The 20,227-nt window shown below is 39.8% G+C and overlaps 1 protein-coding gene across 1 annotated transcript in view; it reads left to right on the top strand.

The window, feature by feature from the left end:
• dhx36 (DEAH (Asp-Glu-Ala-His) box polypeptide 36) overlaps positions 1 to 20,227 on the top strand; it is a gene marked incomplete at its 5' end in the record, with an annotated part of 30,175 nt that overhangs the window by 5,918 nt on the left and 4,030 nt on the right. The window contains 16 exons of the mRNA XM_080513928.1: positions 3,952 to 4,026; positions 6,196 to 6,362; positions 7,745 to 7,826; positions 7,931 to 8,071; positions 9,009 to 9,114; positions 13,450 to 13,537; positions 14,302 to 14,357; positions 14,472 to 14,536; positions 15,151 to 15,294; positions 15,646 to 15,763; positions 17,496 to 17,594; positions 18,460 to 18,633; positions 18,726 to 18,812; positions 18,900 to 18,983; positions 19,085 to 19,184; positions 19,296 to 19,386. Of these exons, the coding sequence (XP_080370054.1) occupies positions 3,952 to 4,026; positions 6,196 to 6,362; positions 7,745 to 7,826; positions 7,931 to 8,071; positions 9,009 to 9,114; positions 13,450 to 13,537; positions 14,302 to 14,357; positions 14,472 to 14,536; positions 15,151 to 15,294; positions 15,646 to 15,763; positions 17,496 to 17,594; positions 18,460 to 18,633; positions 18,726 to 18,812; positions 18,900 to 18,983; positions 19,085 to 19,184; positions 19,296 to 19,386 (1,677 nt within the window). The remainder of the gene's footprint in view (positions 1 to 3,951; positions 4,027 to 6,195; positions 6,363 to 7,744; positions 7,827 to 7,930; positions 8,072 to 9,008; positions 9,115 to 13,449; positions 13,538 to 14,301; positions 14,358 to 14,471; positions 14,537 to 15,150; positions 15,295 to 15,645; positions 15,764 to 17,495; positions 17,595 to 18,459; positions 18,634 to 18,725; positions 18,813 to 18,899; positions 18,984 to 19,084; positions 19,185 to 19,295; positions 19,387 to 20,227) is intronic.

Genomic DNA, 20,227 nt, shown 5'->3' with positions numbered 1-20,227 from the left:
TGAACATTGAAACTTGCAAACATTTGCAGTTATTTCAAGATTAAATTCTGTCATACCTGAATTACGTTGCATGTAGAAGAGATAGAAAGCTTGATGGACTCTCACATTTTAATGTGAAATATGCCTCTGTGACCTATGGCAGCTCTTCATTACTATCAGGACTATCTGATTTGGTTATCGAGTTTCTGAGTGCAAATTGGGGTAGATGGGGGAAATATAGCATGAATTAATTCCACAGGAAATTGTTTTTGAAGAAGAGCTGGATTATTTGATAGGAATTGAAATCTGAGAACACGTTCAGGAAGAGACGGACAAAGTCGTCTGCAGAGAAAGACGGCGACACAATCTGAAATGGGTTTTGTACAATGGACTTGCGGGGTGGGAGAGGAAGAGGGAGAATGAGACACATGCAATTGGAGGAGAGAAAAAAGGGAGAGCCGGGTCTAATAGAAGGGGAGATTGATGCCGGAGATTAGAGGCGAAGAGATGGGAAGAAAATGATTACTGTCGGAAGAAATGGTAAAGGTGATAGACCGAATGGAGTATCATTTTCCACATTTTCTCAATCTTTTCCGGAGCTGCTGGGTTTCTTTTCTTTGCATCTCGCTGCAATACTTTCAATTCACGGATCTCTTGTAAACCCATAACAAAAGTAATACTCATTGTTATCGTCCATTTATTTTAGATCAGCTTCAGTTTTTTTTTTCTTTTGTAAAGCAGTGCTCTGTGAACCCACTCTCACTGCCAACTAATAAGACCAGATCTTTTAGTGAGTATATGCAAAATGGCATCACCTGTCCAAAAGTTTATACCTCTAATTTTATTGTTTTCTTCCAGTGGATTACAACTATATTCAAATCGGGCCCAAACTTAGCCATAATTTATGTGATGTGCTCTCCTGCAAGCCTAACATGCACTGACTCCTTTAAATATTTATTCCAGGTCATTTGTTTTTGCATTATTGTAGAGAATTATTGCATTATCTTTAAAAAAAAATTTATTTAGATGTCGATTCATTTTTACTCTCCTCTGAGATTTGAATGGTATGATGACGTAATGATGAATATCACAGTTTAAGATTGGTTATGACAATAAACACATTTTGTTATTGTGTGAATGAAATAAACTATGTAGATGCCATTCTCCCATCAGCCAAATACAGGAAATAATACATACGGATGGTTATATTGATTGTGAAACATGATAAAGAAATGTCTGTAAAAAAAACAAAACACTTATATTATACTTGGTTTCTTTACATGACCATGAAAATATGATAGCAGGGAGGAGACAAACAACATTCCAGTTTATAAGCACTTCATAAATGGTGTAAACAACCCCCCCCCCCAAAAAAAACAAACAAACAACCAAACTGGTTTATGGGTTTCTGTCAAATTTTGAGTTCATACATATGTAATGAGTAGTGGTCGTGGTATTTATACTGCTATGTTTGTTGTCTTTTGCCTTCTGCACCCATCTGATTTCTGAGTCACCTCCAATCCCTCCATTTTTTAATCTTTATTTTTTTCTTACACATGCACTGATGTAAAAAGAGGACTAACAATAACAAAGTCAACACCTGGTCTGAGAAAAAAAAAAAAAAAAAGATTATGGCGCATGTGTGTGGTGGCAATTAGGTCCAAGAAGATTTTACTTGTACTGCTATTTCTAGGTACAAATTCTAAAGCACAAAAACATTAAGAACTTCAGTATTTGTCTACTTTTTGCAAGGCGTATTGCAATAGCAATACTCCACAACATTATCTCATATTGTGGCAGGGCGAAGGATGAGGCAGAGCCGAAGGTAGGAACACGTCTTTATTTAGCAACCAACAGAACTAGACTGAACAGTCCGCAACAGCCTGGGTGCGGGAGAACTCAAACCCCACCCCTTTTCCCTTAATCCTACTGGGTGAGAGGCCTGGATCCTAATGGCCGCCACAATATTACATATTTACTTGCTACCCGAGTTAACAAATATAAAGGCAATAGCTGCAGGTTGTCCTGAAGAATTGGTTACTTTTACTTCAGTTTAAGTTGCAGTAAAGAAGAGAGTCACTCGCATCAGCATCAAATATTCTGTATATTTGGAGTGTCGAGAAACTAAAGGCTGCTTCAGCTGGTGTGATTTTGATCTTGAACATGCTGCTGATGGGGTTGGTAGTTTTAGGTACAAACATTTAGAAAAAAATGTTTCAGTTCATATATCAGTACTTTCTGATTATTGTGGTAAAGCAGCAATGAAGTCAATGACCATAATCATTTTAGCCACTCTGATGTAATATGAAATGTGTGTCACTCTACAGACCACTGATCATCCTGGAATGACACCTCATGATGTAATTTATGAGCTCACATTAACTAAAACTCCTCATTGCTGCCTTGTAAGTTATGCAATTGCTCACATAGTAATGCGGGGTGACTGGGGTGACTCAGGATGTCCCAGGTCAACTTACCGACCAGAGGCCAGTGCTCTTCCTTTCGTTTATATTTTCCATTGAGGTCTTTTGAAGCTCGGCACAAGTAGTTGTGGATTGCATAAATTCACGTTTCCGCCGTAATGCCACGTGTGACCATTATTAACCGCATTATTTCAGATGCGACTGCAGTAGAGCTAAACTGACTTGGGGAAAAAGTCAAGAACAAAATCGTACTTCAAAGCAGATAGTTTGCGTCTATCACTAAAAACTCTCTCTCTCAAAAATGCTCCTCTGACTGTCTACACACCAATCAGGATCTTCTAAGTACAGGTAGGTCATTTTCCAAGAAATCTAATTGGTTAGGATGAGGTGCTGTTATGCTCATCGATATCTTATCCAGAACATAACCTGCTCCAGAACAGGTTAGTCGTTCAGCGTAAGTCGTCATGGTGATTTACCCCGGTAAGAAGTCAACCAGCATTGTAGTATGGAAAACCCTGAAGTTACCTCAATAAGAGAAAATCCCACTTCAGGCCTCAAGTGTAGCAGGCTGCTGTCTCAGATCTGGGAAACTCAGTTCTGTTTGTGAGTAATTGAATAACCACAGAGCAGCAAATCTATCTATGAATCAGCTGTGTGTTTATCAGGAGAGGCTCAGCAGCTCCTGTTTGTCCTCAGGCTTCCCAGCAGCTTGATAGCACCTAGCCCCTGGCAAAGCTGTCGTGCAGTGCATTATTGACTTTCTCATCCCGGCACAGACACTGTTAAATGTTAAAAATCTATTTGGGTATTAGTATAATTCACTGAAATAATTGATGTTTTATATTTATCATTACTGCGTTATTGTGTCACCTGTGTTTTACGCAGTCTCGGAGGCTCACTGTTTGTTTCACAGCTCTGTTTGTTTTCATTTTGTGTTGACTCTGTTGAGCAGTTTATGATTCTGTTCTGCACTTTCTGCCTCATGAAACATTTATGTCAGTTTTATCCCCTTTGCTATTTGTCAAAGTTTTCTTTTTAAAATATCACAATTGCATTAATTATACAACAAAGCCTTTGTTGAGGTTCAGTTGTTTGTGAAATGCTTTCCCCCAAGGACATTCCTTTTGTTTTTTGGCCAGAATGAACCTCATTTAAAGTCTTTCGATTATAATTTGTTGGATGATTGTTCTTGACTGATGAATCCTGAAGCTAAAACACATTATGACTATGGTTAATATATATAAGGATATTTTAGAGCAATACCAGCCTCAGCTTTATGCGATAGGATCCCTTTCAACGTTTAGCTGAGAGAAAAGAATGTTTGAACAGAGTCCACCAACTCCTCACTGTATCTCAACCAATTAAAAAAATACAGAAAAGGCAATTACACGGTTTACAATTTTAGGAAAAATACAGAGATTATCAGATGAACCCTGCTGTCACGGTGGTAACACATTCAATCACATTTAACCTCATCTTAAATCTGTGTCATTTGAGAAATGTAAAATCTTTTCCTCCTATTTCTTTTTTTTTTTTTACATTTTTACAGCCGGTTACCACGGAGACAAGGTTCAATCCTGTACTGTACAACTGGCATTATCCTTCAGTGGCTTCGCTCAGACCGGTGAGTCTTCTGCCCTCCCTGCTTTCTCATCCTCATCACATCTTCTGCATTTTTTTCTCGCTCTTCCTTTTCATACTTCCATTCCAGCTGTCCTTCCTTCTTCCCCCATTGATTTGTAGCAGATTCTACTGAAAGATTCATTAGTATGGGTTCCCATTGACATCCCGGAGAAATACACACACACACACACACACACACACACACACACACACACACACACACACACACACACACACACACACACACACACACACACACACACACACACACACACACACACACACACACACACACACACACACACACTCCCTTTGTTGACTCATCCCTGCACACTCATCCTTGCATTCAGAATGTCTTCAGAGTAACAAGAAACAAAGCATAAACTAAGTGAGAGCATCAGCTCTGCCTTATTGTCTTGTTGCTTTGCTTCATGCTCTTTGAGATACCATATTTGGCATGACTTTACAGATCTATTTTAGGACTGATTGTCAGGCACATTGCACGTTTTTGACTAGGTGATTTTACACCGAGCAACAAAAAAAAAAAAAAAAAGATTATCACAGTGAATTCTAATTGCCAAAGTGAATCCTCTTTGTCAAAATACTGTTTCTCTGATATCCTCCTCTCCAACACCAATTGCCTGTGTACTCTTACTCATTGCATCCATGAATGTCATCACTTGCCCTCCTCAACTCTTTCTCTTGTCTGGCAGCTCCATCCTCTCAGCTTCCTTTTCCTGACACATGACTACTTTCCAACCAAATCTTCAACCTTCATTCAAAGAGGGATAATCATGTCCAGTCTGCTCCCTCCCTGTGAAAACCTCCCCATCCTTTGCTCTGCCACCCTCAGCCCTGTGTCTTTTGGTCAGCACCACCATCACTAAACCATACTATCATTGTTTTTTAATGCCTGCCAGCCGTGAGATTCAAACCTCAAATCTCAATATTTTTTGTTTGTGCTGCAATCTAAAGTGTAGGAAATCTGGGGAAAATACTGAAGTTTTGCGTGTTTTCCTTGTGAGTTTTAATGGTGGGTGGCAGAGAAATTTGCAGGTGGAGTAATAGCACCTGGAGGACTGTAGTTTGGCAGAGTTAAAGCTGCTAAAATGCACACTCCATACCAGACGTGGGCAAGTAACAGCCCACGGGCCACATGTGGCACCTGCATCCATTTTGTGTTGTGTCACAGCCAATTTCCAAATATCAATATATTATTGGTTTCACAGGAGATCGGGGAGTATGGTCAATTTAAGCACATGCCAACAAGATAATAAACGTTGTTACTATGAAAGGGCTGTAATGCTTTTGTGTTACAAGGGGGAAATGTTAGGAAAATCGTGTTTTTGTCTCATGACGAATGATGTGTAATTTTGCAGTCTGAGTTTCAAGGATGGCCGATGTCTGCACTTTTGGAACCTCTGTGCTGCTTTTTGTAAACTTGAGAGTCTATGGTGCAGGAAGCACATGGATCTTTCTCAAAACAATTCAGCCTTTAGTAAGGCGCTGTCCAACTTCATAGTTAGACAAGCTCCTGGACAATCATGCAAAGGTTGTACTGTGACATTGTCTCTTCTTGCAAGAATAATGTAATAAAATTGTGTTAAACTTTTTAAATCACTCTGTCTAATTCCTGTGTATTCTGCCTGAGGTTTTTACAAGGAAATTCTCCTGACAGGAAAATTAATGTGTGCTGATTTATTCGCCTTATATACATTGACACAGTTGTTTTCACAGGTGCTGATTCAAATATTTGCCTCATGTGGGGAGGAGAAAATATTTGTGCTCCTCACAATGATCAGAGTTGCCTATTTTTCATTTTGACATGTCTTTGTACAATGAACTGGACAACAAAAACCCAACAATTTGTGGAATGGATCGAGCGCTGGAAATGCTATAGCTTAGTTATATAAAAAAAAAAAAAAAACTCTTTGTCAGAATGTTCCAGAAGTTAAAATTATGTTACTGAGGATTTCTAAAAAAAAAAAAGTTATTTATATGGTAAGATGACCCCACTTTTTCAGACTATCAAGAATAAAAGCCTGTCTTATATTCAGACCAATTTGGTATTTGACATAAGTGTTCAGAGGAAATACATCCATATGTAATACATATTAAAAAAAACCAAACAATCCATGTTAATTTATTTTACTTGGAATTGTTTTTTTAGGTCATTAGCCAGTGTCAGTCACTTGGTGTTGGATGAAATCCACGAGAGGAATCTGCAATCAGACGTTTTGCTCGTCATTGTGAAGGATTTGCTGAGCCTTCGGGACGATCTCAAGGTCATTCTCATGAGTGCGACTCTCAACGCAGAGAAGTTTTCCAAATATTTTGGTAAGTAATCCAACAAATTGCATATATTCTCTGCTGTTAACTATGTTAACTATTGCCTGAGTGCTATCAAAATAATTCTACTAGACAGACTTCAGCAATATATTGGCACCACTGAAGAGCCGTTTGGCTGGAAAAGTAATTGTGGAACATATCTGTGTTTATATGCTCTGAAAGAGGCTGTAAACAGCTACACAAGGTAGAATTCCACCATGTTTCTGTGCTTTTTGGACGCCTCCAAAGCATTTGAGCGAATCAACCTTGGGAAACTATTTGAGAAACAAGAGCAATCAGAGATTTCTGACTTCCGTCAAGGGTAAATGTGGACACGGGCAGATGGCACATATTCCACATCCAGATCAACGGCCTTTATCATTTATGTAGCTTTTCACAATTTGCAAGAACACAACATAAGACACTATATTGCGAATTGAAAATTTTCAATTGTTACTTTGACCTGGATCACGTATAAAATTTGATGGATTCTTTCTTTGATCAAAATGTACCTGTGTACCACTTTTAATGAAAATTAGCTTTTGAGATAGCTTGTTAAATGACATAAGGACAAATAAATGCGGGTTATTTTATAACCTCCTTGGCGGAGGGAATTATATCTAATACGGGCACTGCATTTTTGGTAAACAAACCAAACGCTGCATGTTAGATTGGGGCAAACAACTTCTGAACCTCATCAAGAGACAAATGGAGTACGACAGGGTGGAATTCTGTCCCCCATGCTGTTTAATCTCTATATAGACAATCTCAAGTACTAGGACAATGTAAGATGGAATGCATGGTGGGAGACCGACTCCTAAACTATCTTCTTCATAGCACATGATCTTGTCAATATCTCACCAATTCTTCTGGGCTACAACAACTGCTCTGTCTGCTTTGAATATGGGGAACAATTTGACATTAAGTTTAACACCAAAAAGTGTGTAGTTGTGATTGTGCCAATGAAGGAGAAACGTAACATTGTGTTTCCCGCATTCTATCCATCTGGAAGTGAGCTTCATATTGTGGACAAAATCACGTACCTTGGTCATGTGACCAGTAATGAGCTTTATGATGATGAGGACATACAAAGACACTATGGCAAGTTATATGCACAAACTAACATGCTGGCATGTAAATTTAGCATGTGTACTGATAACGTTAAAAAAAAAAAAAAAAAAACTTTATTTAAAGCCTTCTGCATGCCACTTGTGGTGTAGTTACAGAGGAGCCAAACTTCACAAACCTCAAGTTGCATATAAATGATACACTACGTTTGCTCTTGAAGGTCCTATGGTGGACCACTGCAACTCAGTTGTTTGTGATAAATAATGTGTCCACTCTCAATGCTGTGATCTGAAATCTTTTAACATGAGTCTCTTTCCCTTCAGGAAACTGTCCAATGATTCACATTCCTGGTTTGGCGTTCCCGGTGGTAGAGTTCCTACTGGAGGAAATTGTAGAGTTAACCAGGTAAAACTACATGACTCCTGAACACACTTGTTTAGAAAGGGCAATAGCTTAACAACATGCACGATCTCACAATCTGGATTCATGTAATGATGTCTGTCGGTCAGATATCGCCCACAGAATAAGGACTGCCGCTCCTCATGGAAGAGAGGATTTTGGCAGGGTCGCCAATCCAGACCTGAGAAGGAGCAGAAAGAGGCTGAATACAAAGAGAGCTGGCCTTGTTATGCCCGAACACTGCAGGGAAGGTGAGTTGATGTGAACAGCAGGCCCGATAATTTGGTAGAGCAGCTGCCAGGTTGATGGAAATGTTGTTTTTGTGGGAGATGGGACAATTTGGCTCTGACACTCACATTTTTTTATTTTTTTCAATAAACAGCTTCATTTTCCTTTGAATACAGCATTCCAATTGAGCCGATTAAGTGTGTAAAGGTTGAGTGCTGCAATTATTGTTTTGTCCTGCAGAAAGTGCAGAGAGAGTAGTTGACTGTCTGGTAGGTTTGTTACATAAACACTTTGTACATAAAGCAGGTCTAATGTGTATATAGGGTTGTGCCTACACAATATGCACCTGCAAGGTCTCCTGAAGGATGAAAACATTATTTTGTAGCTTACTGACACCAGCATGAGACGATATCACTTTTTTTTTTTTCAAAACTGTCACCATTGTTTAAAAATGGTAAAAAAAAAACCCCAAATAGTTAAAGGCTCTTTTTCAAAGAAAATCCTTCACAGTCTGAAGAAAACTTTGCAAATGGAAAAATTAATTGGACCTATATGACATTTCGTGACAGATAAAGAAAGTTATAGCTCTACTAAATCGAGCGTTCACAGTGTAATTTCAGAATCTACAATAATTAAGTTGCAAAAGTGGCACATTTGAAAATAATGTAAGCAGTTGGTATGTATTTTCTGGAACAAAATGCATAGATCAACATTAGTAGTTGACAAACTGTTGGGAAATGTTGTGTCGAAGCAAATCGCATCGATTCATTCACTCCTTTTTTAATGCAACTTGCAAAGTAGCCTTGGCTTTTTATGTTAGAGGGCCTTTCTGTTGCAGATGGGATTTAAACCTGACTCCTCCACTCAAGATTGCACCCGATGTGCCATCAAGTTAAAATTCATAATTGTGCATCCCTATTGTGATAAAACAGGTTTTCATACTTGTGTGTTCTTTTACAGATACTCTGACAACACCATTGAAGTATTGGAGATGCTGGACGGCGATGACAAGATTGACCTGGAGCTGATCCTTGCTCTGATTCGTCATATTGTGCTCAATGAAGAGGTCAGTGTAACTCCGTGTCTGCCTTCATTGCAGCAACCTGAGATTGGCAATTTTTATGAAAGTAAATTTGTACTGAGGATGGAAACGATATTTCAGGGAGCAGTCTGTGAGCTCTGAGTCACAGTCACTTGAATACGACTTTGAAAAAGCAAAGATCAGTGTTCTTGAACTCAGAATTCCTTAACATTTAGATCATAGACTCACAGAGAGCTACGGTCTATGTGGAGGATGGCTTGCGATGAAATGAAAGTCAATATTTGACACAAGCATTTAAGCCAATAAAAGGAGAGAAGTACATTAGATTCTTAGGTAGAGCAGATGGAAGGAACAGGAGGGATAGCTTCCTAACACTCTGACATTAGATCAGAGGAAGTAACACCAATCCTGGCAACAGATCTGTGCTAATGAGTGATGGAACAGATGCTCTCCCAATGCACACCCATTCCCTTTTTTTCTCTGGCCAATTCTTGTGAACGTCCCACTTTTTCTAAGCACCGTTTCCGTTTCCTTTCCAAGCTGTGGACATGTGAAATACAATGTCAACTAAATCAGATGAAAGGGAGAAACACTCTGTTTTAGTGAATCATGTTGCAGTATGTTTGCAGTGGTTACTAGCCTGGGGCCCGGCTCTCGGTGTGTCAAGTTATAACACCTGCCTTAGAATGCTGTATACAATCAAAGTCTATTGGTGTGTCTACTTGGCTTCATATGAATTAGTTGGCGAATCAGAAACCCAAAAGATGGCCCCGGGAAAACTCATGTAAGCCAGTACCAACTTGTGCTATCTGCAAAAGCACATTTATAAACAATACCATTCAATAAAGTGTATTTTCATTACAAAGAGGTGGAGAAGTCACCTGACGTAGTGCCAGACTGGGTTTCCATTATAGTGGTCCCATTCGCTACTGTTCACACGTTGAAGTGCCCTCAAACAAGAAACTGAACCCAAAGCTGCCCTCAACAGTGTGTGGGATCCTTGCATGACACCCGTCACCATCTGTGTTTGTGAGTGGGTGACTATGACTGATTATGGGTGACTATGACTACAGTGTACAGTGCTTTCCAGTGTAAAGCACTTTAAAACAATTAAGGGTACATTTGCTTTCCAGAAAATTTAATTCATTGGAAACACAATGTCCCCATAATTTAATTCACTCAATTAGATTTCCGCATATATTTAATTTATATTACATAAACTAAAATCCACTCATGGTTTCAGTTTATAAGTTATTCAAAGAAACAGCATCCCTCAGAATGGCACATTATTTCTTAACATGTTATGTTTTCCCTATTTTTATAATAAATATAACAAATGCTGGAAGCTTTATAATATATTTGTTCTGTAGGAATAATAGATGAGTGAAATCTATCTCAGAAAAGGAAAATACAACTGAAACATCTGCTGTCACGCTACAAAAATAAAGTCCCAACTAGTCCATGTTGTTTGTGTTAACTTGTTTGTCGCCTCATTTGTGACAAACACACAGCAGAGAGCAGAGGAGAAAGACGGTCCAGTCCCAGAATGAGGAGCGACTAACACAGACCGACAGAATAATTATCCTTTCACCATATGAAGCCATATCTCCATCAGTCACAGCCCCAGTGAGCCAGTCGACCAGTTGATTCGCTGTGGCACTGGCACACGGCTGAGAGCGAACCGGCTGATTTACCGTGACGGGGCTCTCAAGCGAGGATCTGGAGCGTCTGCCAGACCCGCGGCTGTGATGATTGCTTAATTATGTTGCGGGGTTCTATGATTAGACATCCAGGGGGTTGACATGAAAGCAGTAATGAATGCTTGCTGGGTACAACTATCAACTATATATGAGGGTATGTTGCTATGTCATTGGCTAACACCGCTGAGGTTACTATAGTGTTACCTAATTTTCAATCAGAATTGACCCGAGCCTCCTCCTATAGTGCATGGGTGCAAAACCTATTTCTGTCCAATAGGATACCTGTTTCTTGCTCCCTTTTCTCTTTCATAAGACATTAATGTCCCTTGTGGGTGCCAGTGGTTGAGCGTTGGTAATAATAATTAGTTTTAATTTAAAAGGCAGGAGTGCTCAGGGCCACTTTACATGTCCTGTGCCATTCAGCTTTTTCTATAAATGAATTGAATATTTATTTTTATAGAGTGATTATTTTTTGTCAGCTAAATTTTAAGAAAATGGGTTTGCTTCAAATGCATGTCATGAAATGTAACCGTGACATTTTGATCATAAAGATAGTTCACATATTTCCTGAGACTCTTCAGGAGTGCTTGGGCTTTTCCTCGAACTCTGTGACTTTTTAATAGGAAAACGAACACTACACTTAAGAATGTCTTCAGCTCAATATATTTAACTCTGAGAATACCATAAACATCTGTGTGGCGTTTGGATTGCCTTAATGTTTTTATTACAATATTCTTTACATTATCTTGAAATGGTTATTCAAAAACATTTGTCTAGATCATGTAAAATCATGATCATGCTACAAAGCTGTTAATGGCATGAAAAATTATTAGCATTGGTACCTATGAAGACTTGATGGCTGTTTAGCATCTTTACTTAATTAGAAGATGTATTACTCTGATTTTTTTTACTGCTTTTTTTGTTATTACAGAATTTATGTAATGCATATTTTAAGTGCATTTACATTTCAGCACTCTTGATGAGATAACTCTTTGTCAACTAACTGATTTTATTTTCTGTTCAAAAATTGACATTGGGAAACTAACCAGTCTTTTTTCCCTATGGATTGATTGAATTTTATGAGCTGCCATTCAAAAAAGATAATTTGTCAAACATCAATAAGAAAATGATTTAAAAGTATCATGTAAGAGGAGAAATGTGTTGAAGGGGGAGGAAAAATGATAAAATTTTACTGTTTTTATCAGTACTCTATGCAATTTTGTATTCTGAAAGAGACACTGAAACCTAATGGCAAGGTTTACTTGATGAAAACACATGCAGACTTGATATTGTATGCAAACACATGTGGAAGCAGTGCATTGACAGATGGAGAAAATTATGTAAAATATCCAATTAAAATTACTGTTGAGGGAGAAAGTCTCCCCTGGTCCTCAACCTAGATATTGTATTCTATCTGATCCCAGTCTCAATGAAATTGTGGACTTCTGTAACTCCATGGGTACAGTGGGTTTTCTTCAATCGCAAGGTTTGATCCCACATGTTCACCTGCCTGTATGCTGAAGTGTCCTTAATCAAGACTCTGAACCTGAAGTTGCTCCCAATGGATAGATCGAGTGCCTTGTACGACAGTCATTTGTGTGTGTGTGTGTGTGTGTGTGTGTGTGAATGGGATTACCAGTGTAAAGTGCTTTGGGGACAAATGAAAGAATAAGCACTATATATGTGAAACACATTTGCGAACCACTTCTTTTCAATGATGTGGGCCATAATCGAGTGTAATTGCAAAAGGTAGACCGGATTGAGATGCTTCATGCCGATGTTTTGAGAAAAATGGCAGAGCATAACCGATCAATACTGAAGATCATATTGAAAGTTTTTCAACTAGTCAAAAAGCTTGAAGGACATAAGATAGGGTTTTGCAGTGTCAAGAGAACCACAACAAGCTTGATAAGTCGAGCTCACGAATCCATCTTAAGCCCTGAAAAAGCTGGAGTGGAATCATGTGCAAAGTATCATGGGACTGATCCTCTTGACCAAATCGGGTGATATTCTTTGTGCATATAAAAATATCTGTTCACTTTATTCAGCTTTTCTTAATTTCTTCTGTCGTCGTTTTTCCCCCAGCGCATTGACATATTGGCAGAACATCTTTCTTATTGTTTCTTATTTCCTTTTCCTCCCCAAATTCTGGTTGTTTAGTTGCGTCTCTCCAATGTGTTTGTTAAATTGCCTTCCAACATGTCTAAATCCATGTTGCTTGAAATCACTTAGCTCTCCATCCATTCATCCAAAAAACCTTATTTAAGTCACATGTTGTCACTTCTTACTTTATCACAAGCAATCCGTACAGTACAGTCAGCGTTATTTTAGTAAATGTCTGTATATGTGTATGCAGCCAATCATGCCAAGCTTTTCTCACCATAGATGGAATACCAATAAGTTATTGTATTCAGGGATTGTTTGTTTTTTTTTGTCCATCTTTTTGTCCATCACAGCTAGCACTTGCACATGTGTACTTTTTTATGGGACTAATTGGTTTCATTATTTGTTTCTGCCGCGTTGTTCACTCGGTTCAGTCGTGATGTCATCGCTTTTTTGCAGTTTGTTTCTCGTTTTGTTACGTTTCTTCTGAACAGATGCTGCCTTGATGTCTTTCATCTTTGTTCACGGCTCAGTTGTTGTCGTTTTTTTTTGACAGGAAGGAGCGATCCTGGTTTTCCTTCCCGGCTGGGACAACATCAGCACTCTGAACGACCTGCTCATGGCGCAGCAGATGTTCAGATCAGGTTTGTTATCAGGGCGACACATGTCGACAACATTTATGAGTGAAGCACACACCATCGACTCACAGGGTAATAAAAGCTGAATTTAAAAGATCCTTACTCAACTAGAGTGTGTCTTGTAATTATTTTTAGTCCCCTTGCACTCAAAAATGTTTGATCGTCTACTTACCTCAATAATTGGTTCTTAATCTGCAGAGTTAGTAATCGGGGGAAACCCTGGAGGATCGCAAATGTTTCTCTAAGCTCATATATAAGCGCATAAGCACAAGTATGATCTATCAAAAGCTGGATAATCCCAGTCCAAAGTGCATCTTTACTTAATAAACATATTAAGGCACTCAATTTGCTCCACTTCAGGAGGTCCTTTTGTTGTAGCAGTAGTTATTTCTGTCCACTAATCCAATTATAATGATTCTATAATACAAAGCGTGACAACAGAACATTTTATGTTTTGATATCAGGTTTCGGTTAATTGAAACTGAATGTAATACTTGCATTTGCAGATTTAGTATTCAAGAACATGCAAATTCCATCCTTTTTTTCTAAATAAGTGAAATGAATGGAGTGTAAAGTTCAAACAGAATTTGTTCAATGTTTGCATGTAATTTTGTAGTTTGAAAAAAATGTCTGCCAAAGTTTAGTCGCTGCAATTGAAATCCTTTTGCGTCTTACCTTCATGGTGATATCCCTGGTAGAAGAGATGACCGTATGCAGCCTCATGCTCTCGTAGCTCTGAAGTGTATTTTCTGTGTGATGCTCTGTTTCAGATCGGTTTATTATCATCCCTTTGCACTCCCTCATGCCTACTGTAAATCAGACGCAGGTCAGTATCTTTCGCTTTCTCTGACTGAATCGGTAACTGACGGTTGTCCCGCTTTTTATTCCTTTTTCAATATTGGAAGAGTCCCGTCTCATCTTTCTCTCTACTTCATCTCAGGTGTTCAAAAGGCCTCCTCCTGGAGTCAGAAAGATTGTGATCGCCACCAATATAGCTGAGACCAGGTGTGTAAGCGTGTGTGCATGCTGATTTTCTTGTCAGGCCTATTCTAATCTAATCTGATTTGCTGCATTTGAAAATGTATTTTTGGCCATTTCTGAGTCGAGTTTAAGAAAAAAAAGGGCACAGGACGTTCTGGTCACATTTAGTAGTGTGTGTGTGTGTTTGTGTGTTAGTGTGTGTGTGTTGGTGTACACGTCATTTTCTGTGTCGCCATCATTAATGGAGATGGTGAATTTGGAGCAAATTAGCATATACTTCTCGGATTGATTGCAAACAGTGTAATGCTAGCTTTGATGGTGACTGGTAATTTGGAGACACATTCACAGCCTCACACACGCTGAGTAAATTAAGGCACTGCCTCAGCTCTGCACTCCCCTCACATCACTTCACTAAATATAGACTCTAAATCTACCAAAGTGCTACATTTTATTTTCTACTTCAAAATGAGTTTGTGTGTGAGTCTTGCAGATTCTTAACTTAGCATATTTGACAGACTGCTTTGAAGTAGACTTTTTTTAATTATTTTTTTTATTCCTTCTGTACTATTTGACCCTAATTCCAGCATTTATGTTTTCCTCCTTTCTCTCCACCTTTGTCTTTTCACTCATCTTCACAGCATCACCATAGATGACGTCGTTTTTGTGATAGATGGAGGCAAGATCAAGGAGACCCACTTTGACACCAGCAACAACATCAGCACCATGGCAGCCGAATGGGTTAGCTTGGCCAATGCTAAACAGAGAAAAGGGCGGGCTGGCAGGTGTGTTTGTTTTCCTTCACCTGAGCTTATTTGGAGCTATATTTAGAACAAGGGCATCCATGGAAGATGTTACTCGTCGCCGTCAATCTGCCCCTTCACCACTCTTTTCCTGCGCTCCCCATCTATAAACACTGAGGAAGTGTATCCACTCCCCGGTCGCTCCCAGCCTGTGACTTCAGACTGTTCTGTTGACGGTGCTGACATCAAAAGTGTAGCAGGGCCCAATTAGCAGAAGCTGCTTACTGTGTGCAGTTTCATCCCACTGATTTTAAATTAAGCCCTTGTTGCAAGTCTGATGCAGCATGTAACCTCTTTTTTTTCTTCTTCTTTTCTTCCCCTGCATATATTCAGAGTGCGTCCAGGAAAGTGCTATCATCTGTACAATGGTCTCCGGGCCAGCTTGTTGGATGCCTATCAGTTACCTGAAATCATGAGGACGCCGCTGGAGGAGCTCTGCTTGCAGATTAAGGTGGTGCATGAGGGAGGGAGACAGAGAGACAAATACATGCAGAGTAAAGAGTTGAGACGAGGATGAGTTTGCTGTGAATGAGGTTTTTCTCTCTCTCTCTGTGTGTGTGTGTGTGTGTGTGTGTGTGTGTGTGTGTGTGTGTGTGTGTGTGTGTGTGTGTGTGTGTGTGTGTGTGTGTGTGTGTGTGTGTGTGTGTGTGTGTGTGTGTGTGTGTGTGTGTGTGTGTGTGTGTGTGTGTGTGTGTGTGTGTGTGTGTGTGTGTGTGTGTGTGTGTGTGTGTGTGTGTGTGTGTGTGTGTGGTGGAAGAACGGCCTACCATTATTGCACCTGTGCAGAATTGCAGCCTCTCCTGCCTAACGAGAACTCTAACGCAGCCCCCCAGGCTGACTCATGCCCCCGGCTTGCCACCTCTTTCTCTTTTTTGCTGACAACATAATCACTCCTCTCACATAGCTTGTTTTCTCACATAAACAGGTGTTTCCTTCTCTGCTGGCTTCATTTGTAAATTTATTTATAAATTTTTTTGTACGCAATCTCTCTTTAAATCCTCACGCTCCCGTTAGACATATTCCAACCAATGCTAATGGAACATTAAGCCAAAGGTCGCTCATATCTAGTGGTAGCCGTGATTGTTCTCACCAGTGGTTTTATTGGATCTGCGTTTTTTTTCTTTCAAGCTTTAGTTGGATGTATTCAAGTATGTGTGTAATGTGTTTTTTGAAGCTTGTGGGTGAGAGGCGGACTGATGCATCAGGCTGTCCTTAAAGTGAGAGAAACACTGACAACATGCTAACTCTCTAATGCACCAACACTCAGCCTATTAGTCACACACGGAGATGCAGAGTTGTTTCCTTACTCTGCCGTTTGCCACAGATAGATGTGTCGTGTATTTAAAGTCTCTTCACACGTTGTAAATATGGCTCTTTACAACACATTTATTCTGTATCCAGTGTGAAGAGGTGCATGTTAATGCAGTTAACTCTTTGTTTTAGCCAATACTGTTGGTGTGCCCTGGTATCTACCGTATATATGTTCTCAACGGCAATTTGAGAGAATCAAACCTTCCATCCATCTTCCCCACAGCTGTATCTAACTCCGACTATGGAGTGTATCCCAGCTGACTATGGGCAAAGGCAGGTTACACTCTGGACGAGTCTTTCATTTAGAGACACACAAATAAAACATGTGGCTCTCCACAAATAACTTCACCCAGTCTAAGATTGAACTGCTATTTTCACTGTGCAAACCACTACATCATGCATATTTTAGTTGGTTTTTTTAAAAGTTTTTTTAACCCTCAATTATCTTCTGTCTCATCATCTCAGTCCAATATTTTGCCTGTGAATTGGTGTTTGCAACAAATGAGAGGCCAGTCTTCACACTCGTGCTGCAGTTCTTGGTGCAGACCAAAAAAAATGTTTTTCACGCATACTGACATCTTTAACAAGTCAAAAGATATAAACAGACTGCACAGTGGATGCTCCAGTGATATTAGGTTTGATTCCATTTTCAAGTTATTGCTGCATTTTCTCAATTCTTTTCAACTTACATCCTAACAACAACTTGTAAACCTATGTAAAGGAGGAGAATTGTAAGACGTGAGTATTTCAGAAGACATTATTCTGTGTCTGTTTAAAGTTTTTTGTATTGTATTCTGTTCGAGGTTTGTACATATATATAAAAAAAAAAAAAAATTGACATGTTTTTTTTCAATGTGATGTGTCATGTCTAGATATTGAAGCTTGGATCTATTAGTCAATTCCTGGAAAAGGCCCTGGACCCTCCGACGCCACAGGCGGTCAGCCTCGCCATCAAAAACCTCACTGACCTGGTAAAAAAAAAAAAGAAAAATCCAGTCCAGTTTAAAACAATTGAAGAATCTACAATGTCATGCAAATAGAAAGTCCTGCAACAATTCTCAGCAGCCTTTAATGGTAATATAACCTTAAACATACAAAGCATTTGTGCCGCCATTGATGAGCAAATAGTCTACTCAGTACTACACTCTTGGATGATTCTAGGGCCTAGAAGACTTGTGTTATTGTCTTCAGACAGCATCTCTATTTCCATCAATCAGTTAATTAACTTACTAATTGTTTTACCTTTAATTAAGTCAGTCGACAATAATCTGGAGCACAAGTGACAAAAATACAATAGCCCTGAGGGAAGCTGGAGTACTTTTTAAAAGAGAGAGCATCCGTTGACCTGAGTCTGTGGTGTTTATAGATCTGCTCGTTCCAGGGAGACCATTTTACTTCTTACCATTTATGGAGGAGGCACATAGAAATCAGTCATCATTAAAGAGAGCATAAAGATTAAAATGAGCAGTATTTCATGCTAACAAGGTTAAAACATGATGGATTTCAGTGCAACTGGGAAGCCTAGTTTGTATCTGACAATAACAAAACTCAGTTGATTTGCTTCTGGGTTTTTAATATCTTTAATATGATTTTCTAATTAAATAAGACCAGTTTGTACGGTCAACACACTTTCTTGGAGAGCAGTTCTCCCTTTTAAACTTGTTTCTTTTTCAATAAAGGCTTTAGTTTCTATATTTGAACCAAGCGCTACTTTCTAAATTGTGTGAGTGTCGTCGAGTTTCCTGTGGATGCGCTTTAAATCACATTACGCTGAGTCACAGCTGATTAACTGCCGCATCTTCCTTCCTTCTGGATGTTGTAACATCGTCTTGATAGAACGCTCTGGACCATGAAGAGAACCTGACAGCGTTGGGTTTCCACCTGGCTCGTCTGCCCGTGGAGCCTCACATCGGTAAACTCATCCTGTTTGGGGCTCTGTTGGGCTGCCTCGACCCAGTTCTCACCATCGCCGGTTCACTCAGCTTCAAAGATCCTTTCTTCATACCCCTGGTATGACACAGAGTTCACAAACATGAAAAGATACATAGGCAACGACACAAAACACATCTTTGCTTCTTTTTGAATGCTCCTTTTTTCTTCAGGGTAAAGAGAAGATGGCAGACATGAGGAGGAAAACGCTTTCCAGAAACTCAAAGAGTGACCACCTCACTATCGTCAATGCCTTCCAGGTAGAACGGCCCACACTGGTCATGCCTTGAATTTCCTTCATCTCCATTATTGATTTAAGCTTAAGTTATCATGCATTGAACGCACAGGGCTGGGAGGATGCAAAGTGGCGTGGTAGCAGGTACGAGAGGGAGTTCTGCTGGGACAACTTCCTGTCTGCCAACACTCTCCAGGTGAGTCAGGCTGGTTGTGTTTGTGCTCAATGTTGCAGTGAATTGATTCGATGGGGGAGGCTGTGCCTTTTTAAGCAGTTATTTGTCACGTTCTCATCCAGATGCTGCACAACATGAAGGGCCAGTTTGCAGAGCATCTCATGAGCACAGGATTCGTCAGTAGCAAGAATCCCAAAGACCCCAAATCCAATGTCAACTCTGGTAATTAAAGCTTCTGTCCATTCATTCTCAGAAATCCAATAAGCAATAAAACATGGTGTCGGGGCATGTAAATATGGCAGTCTTCATTTATTCTTTCTCTGCTCTCCTCAGACAACGAGAAGTTAATCAAGGCGGTGATTGTCGCTGGTCTGTACCCTAAAGTGGCCATGATCAGGCCGTCTCACAGCAAAAAGAGGCCGGGGTGAGTCTGGACAGGGATTAGCATTGACAGACAGGACAAGGGCTGCACAGTATGATAAACATACCCACAATCATTTCCATTGATGTCTTCACTGAGAAATAGGTAGGAGTTCTGTAAGGGTCCTGTAACTGTTAGCTGAGGCTTTGCAGAGACCATGCTAGAAAAGCAGTTTTAAAAAAAAAGGCAGGTTCAGATCAATGCAGTCTTCATAGAATCACCCCAAGGCAGCTGTCCTAGACAGTGGCTGTGACCTGTGTGCAGAAGTCTGACGCACACATCAGAGAGACAGAGACGCAGTCATTTTTGTTCGTCTTTGACAGTTTTAGACGAAGGTGCACAGTGAAAATCCCAGTGTGTTTTCCTCCACATGAGGGCAAAATAAACAAAATCCGAACCCACTTTAAAGGCTCTACGTCCACGCCCCAGCTTTTCATGAATTCGCTGCTCAGTTAAAGACTTTTTCTTGTCACTGAATCAGACGGCTGTCTGGTTCACGTCGCTCCCAGCAGTCAAGCAGTCGGTTCAGTCAGGCCGACACACGGCCGTTTGGAACATGGTGTTGCTTTCATGTTAGGAATTATCAGCTAACTTGCATCACAATTTCTTTTATGATGTTTCCGTGCCAAAACAAATGGCAGGAGGCATTCTGTCTGCCTTGTTTTAACAAGCCAACAGCACCTGACGTGTTGTTTCGAGAACAAATTTCTGTCATTCTGACAAAATGCATTCCGACAAAGGTGCATTTTCAGACAACTGGTCGAATAGGAGGAATAACAGAAGAAAATAAGTGTATATTGGAGCGATTTACCATCGTACTGTTCAGGTTTGACATGGTCATAGG

Source organism: Blennius ocellaris, assembly GCF_963422515.1.
Source record: "Blennius ocellaris genome assembly, chromosome: 2".
Taxonomy (NCBI): Eukaryota; Metazoa; Chordata; class Actinopteri; order Blenniiformes; family Blenniidae; genus Blennius; species Blennius ocellaris.
Note: the sequence above shows the minus strand (reverse complement) of the source record. Positions and strands in the feature narration are given on the sequence as shown.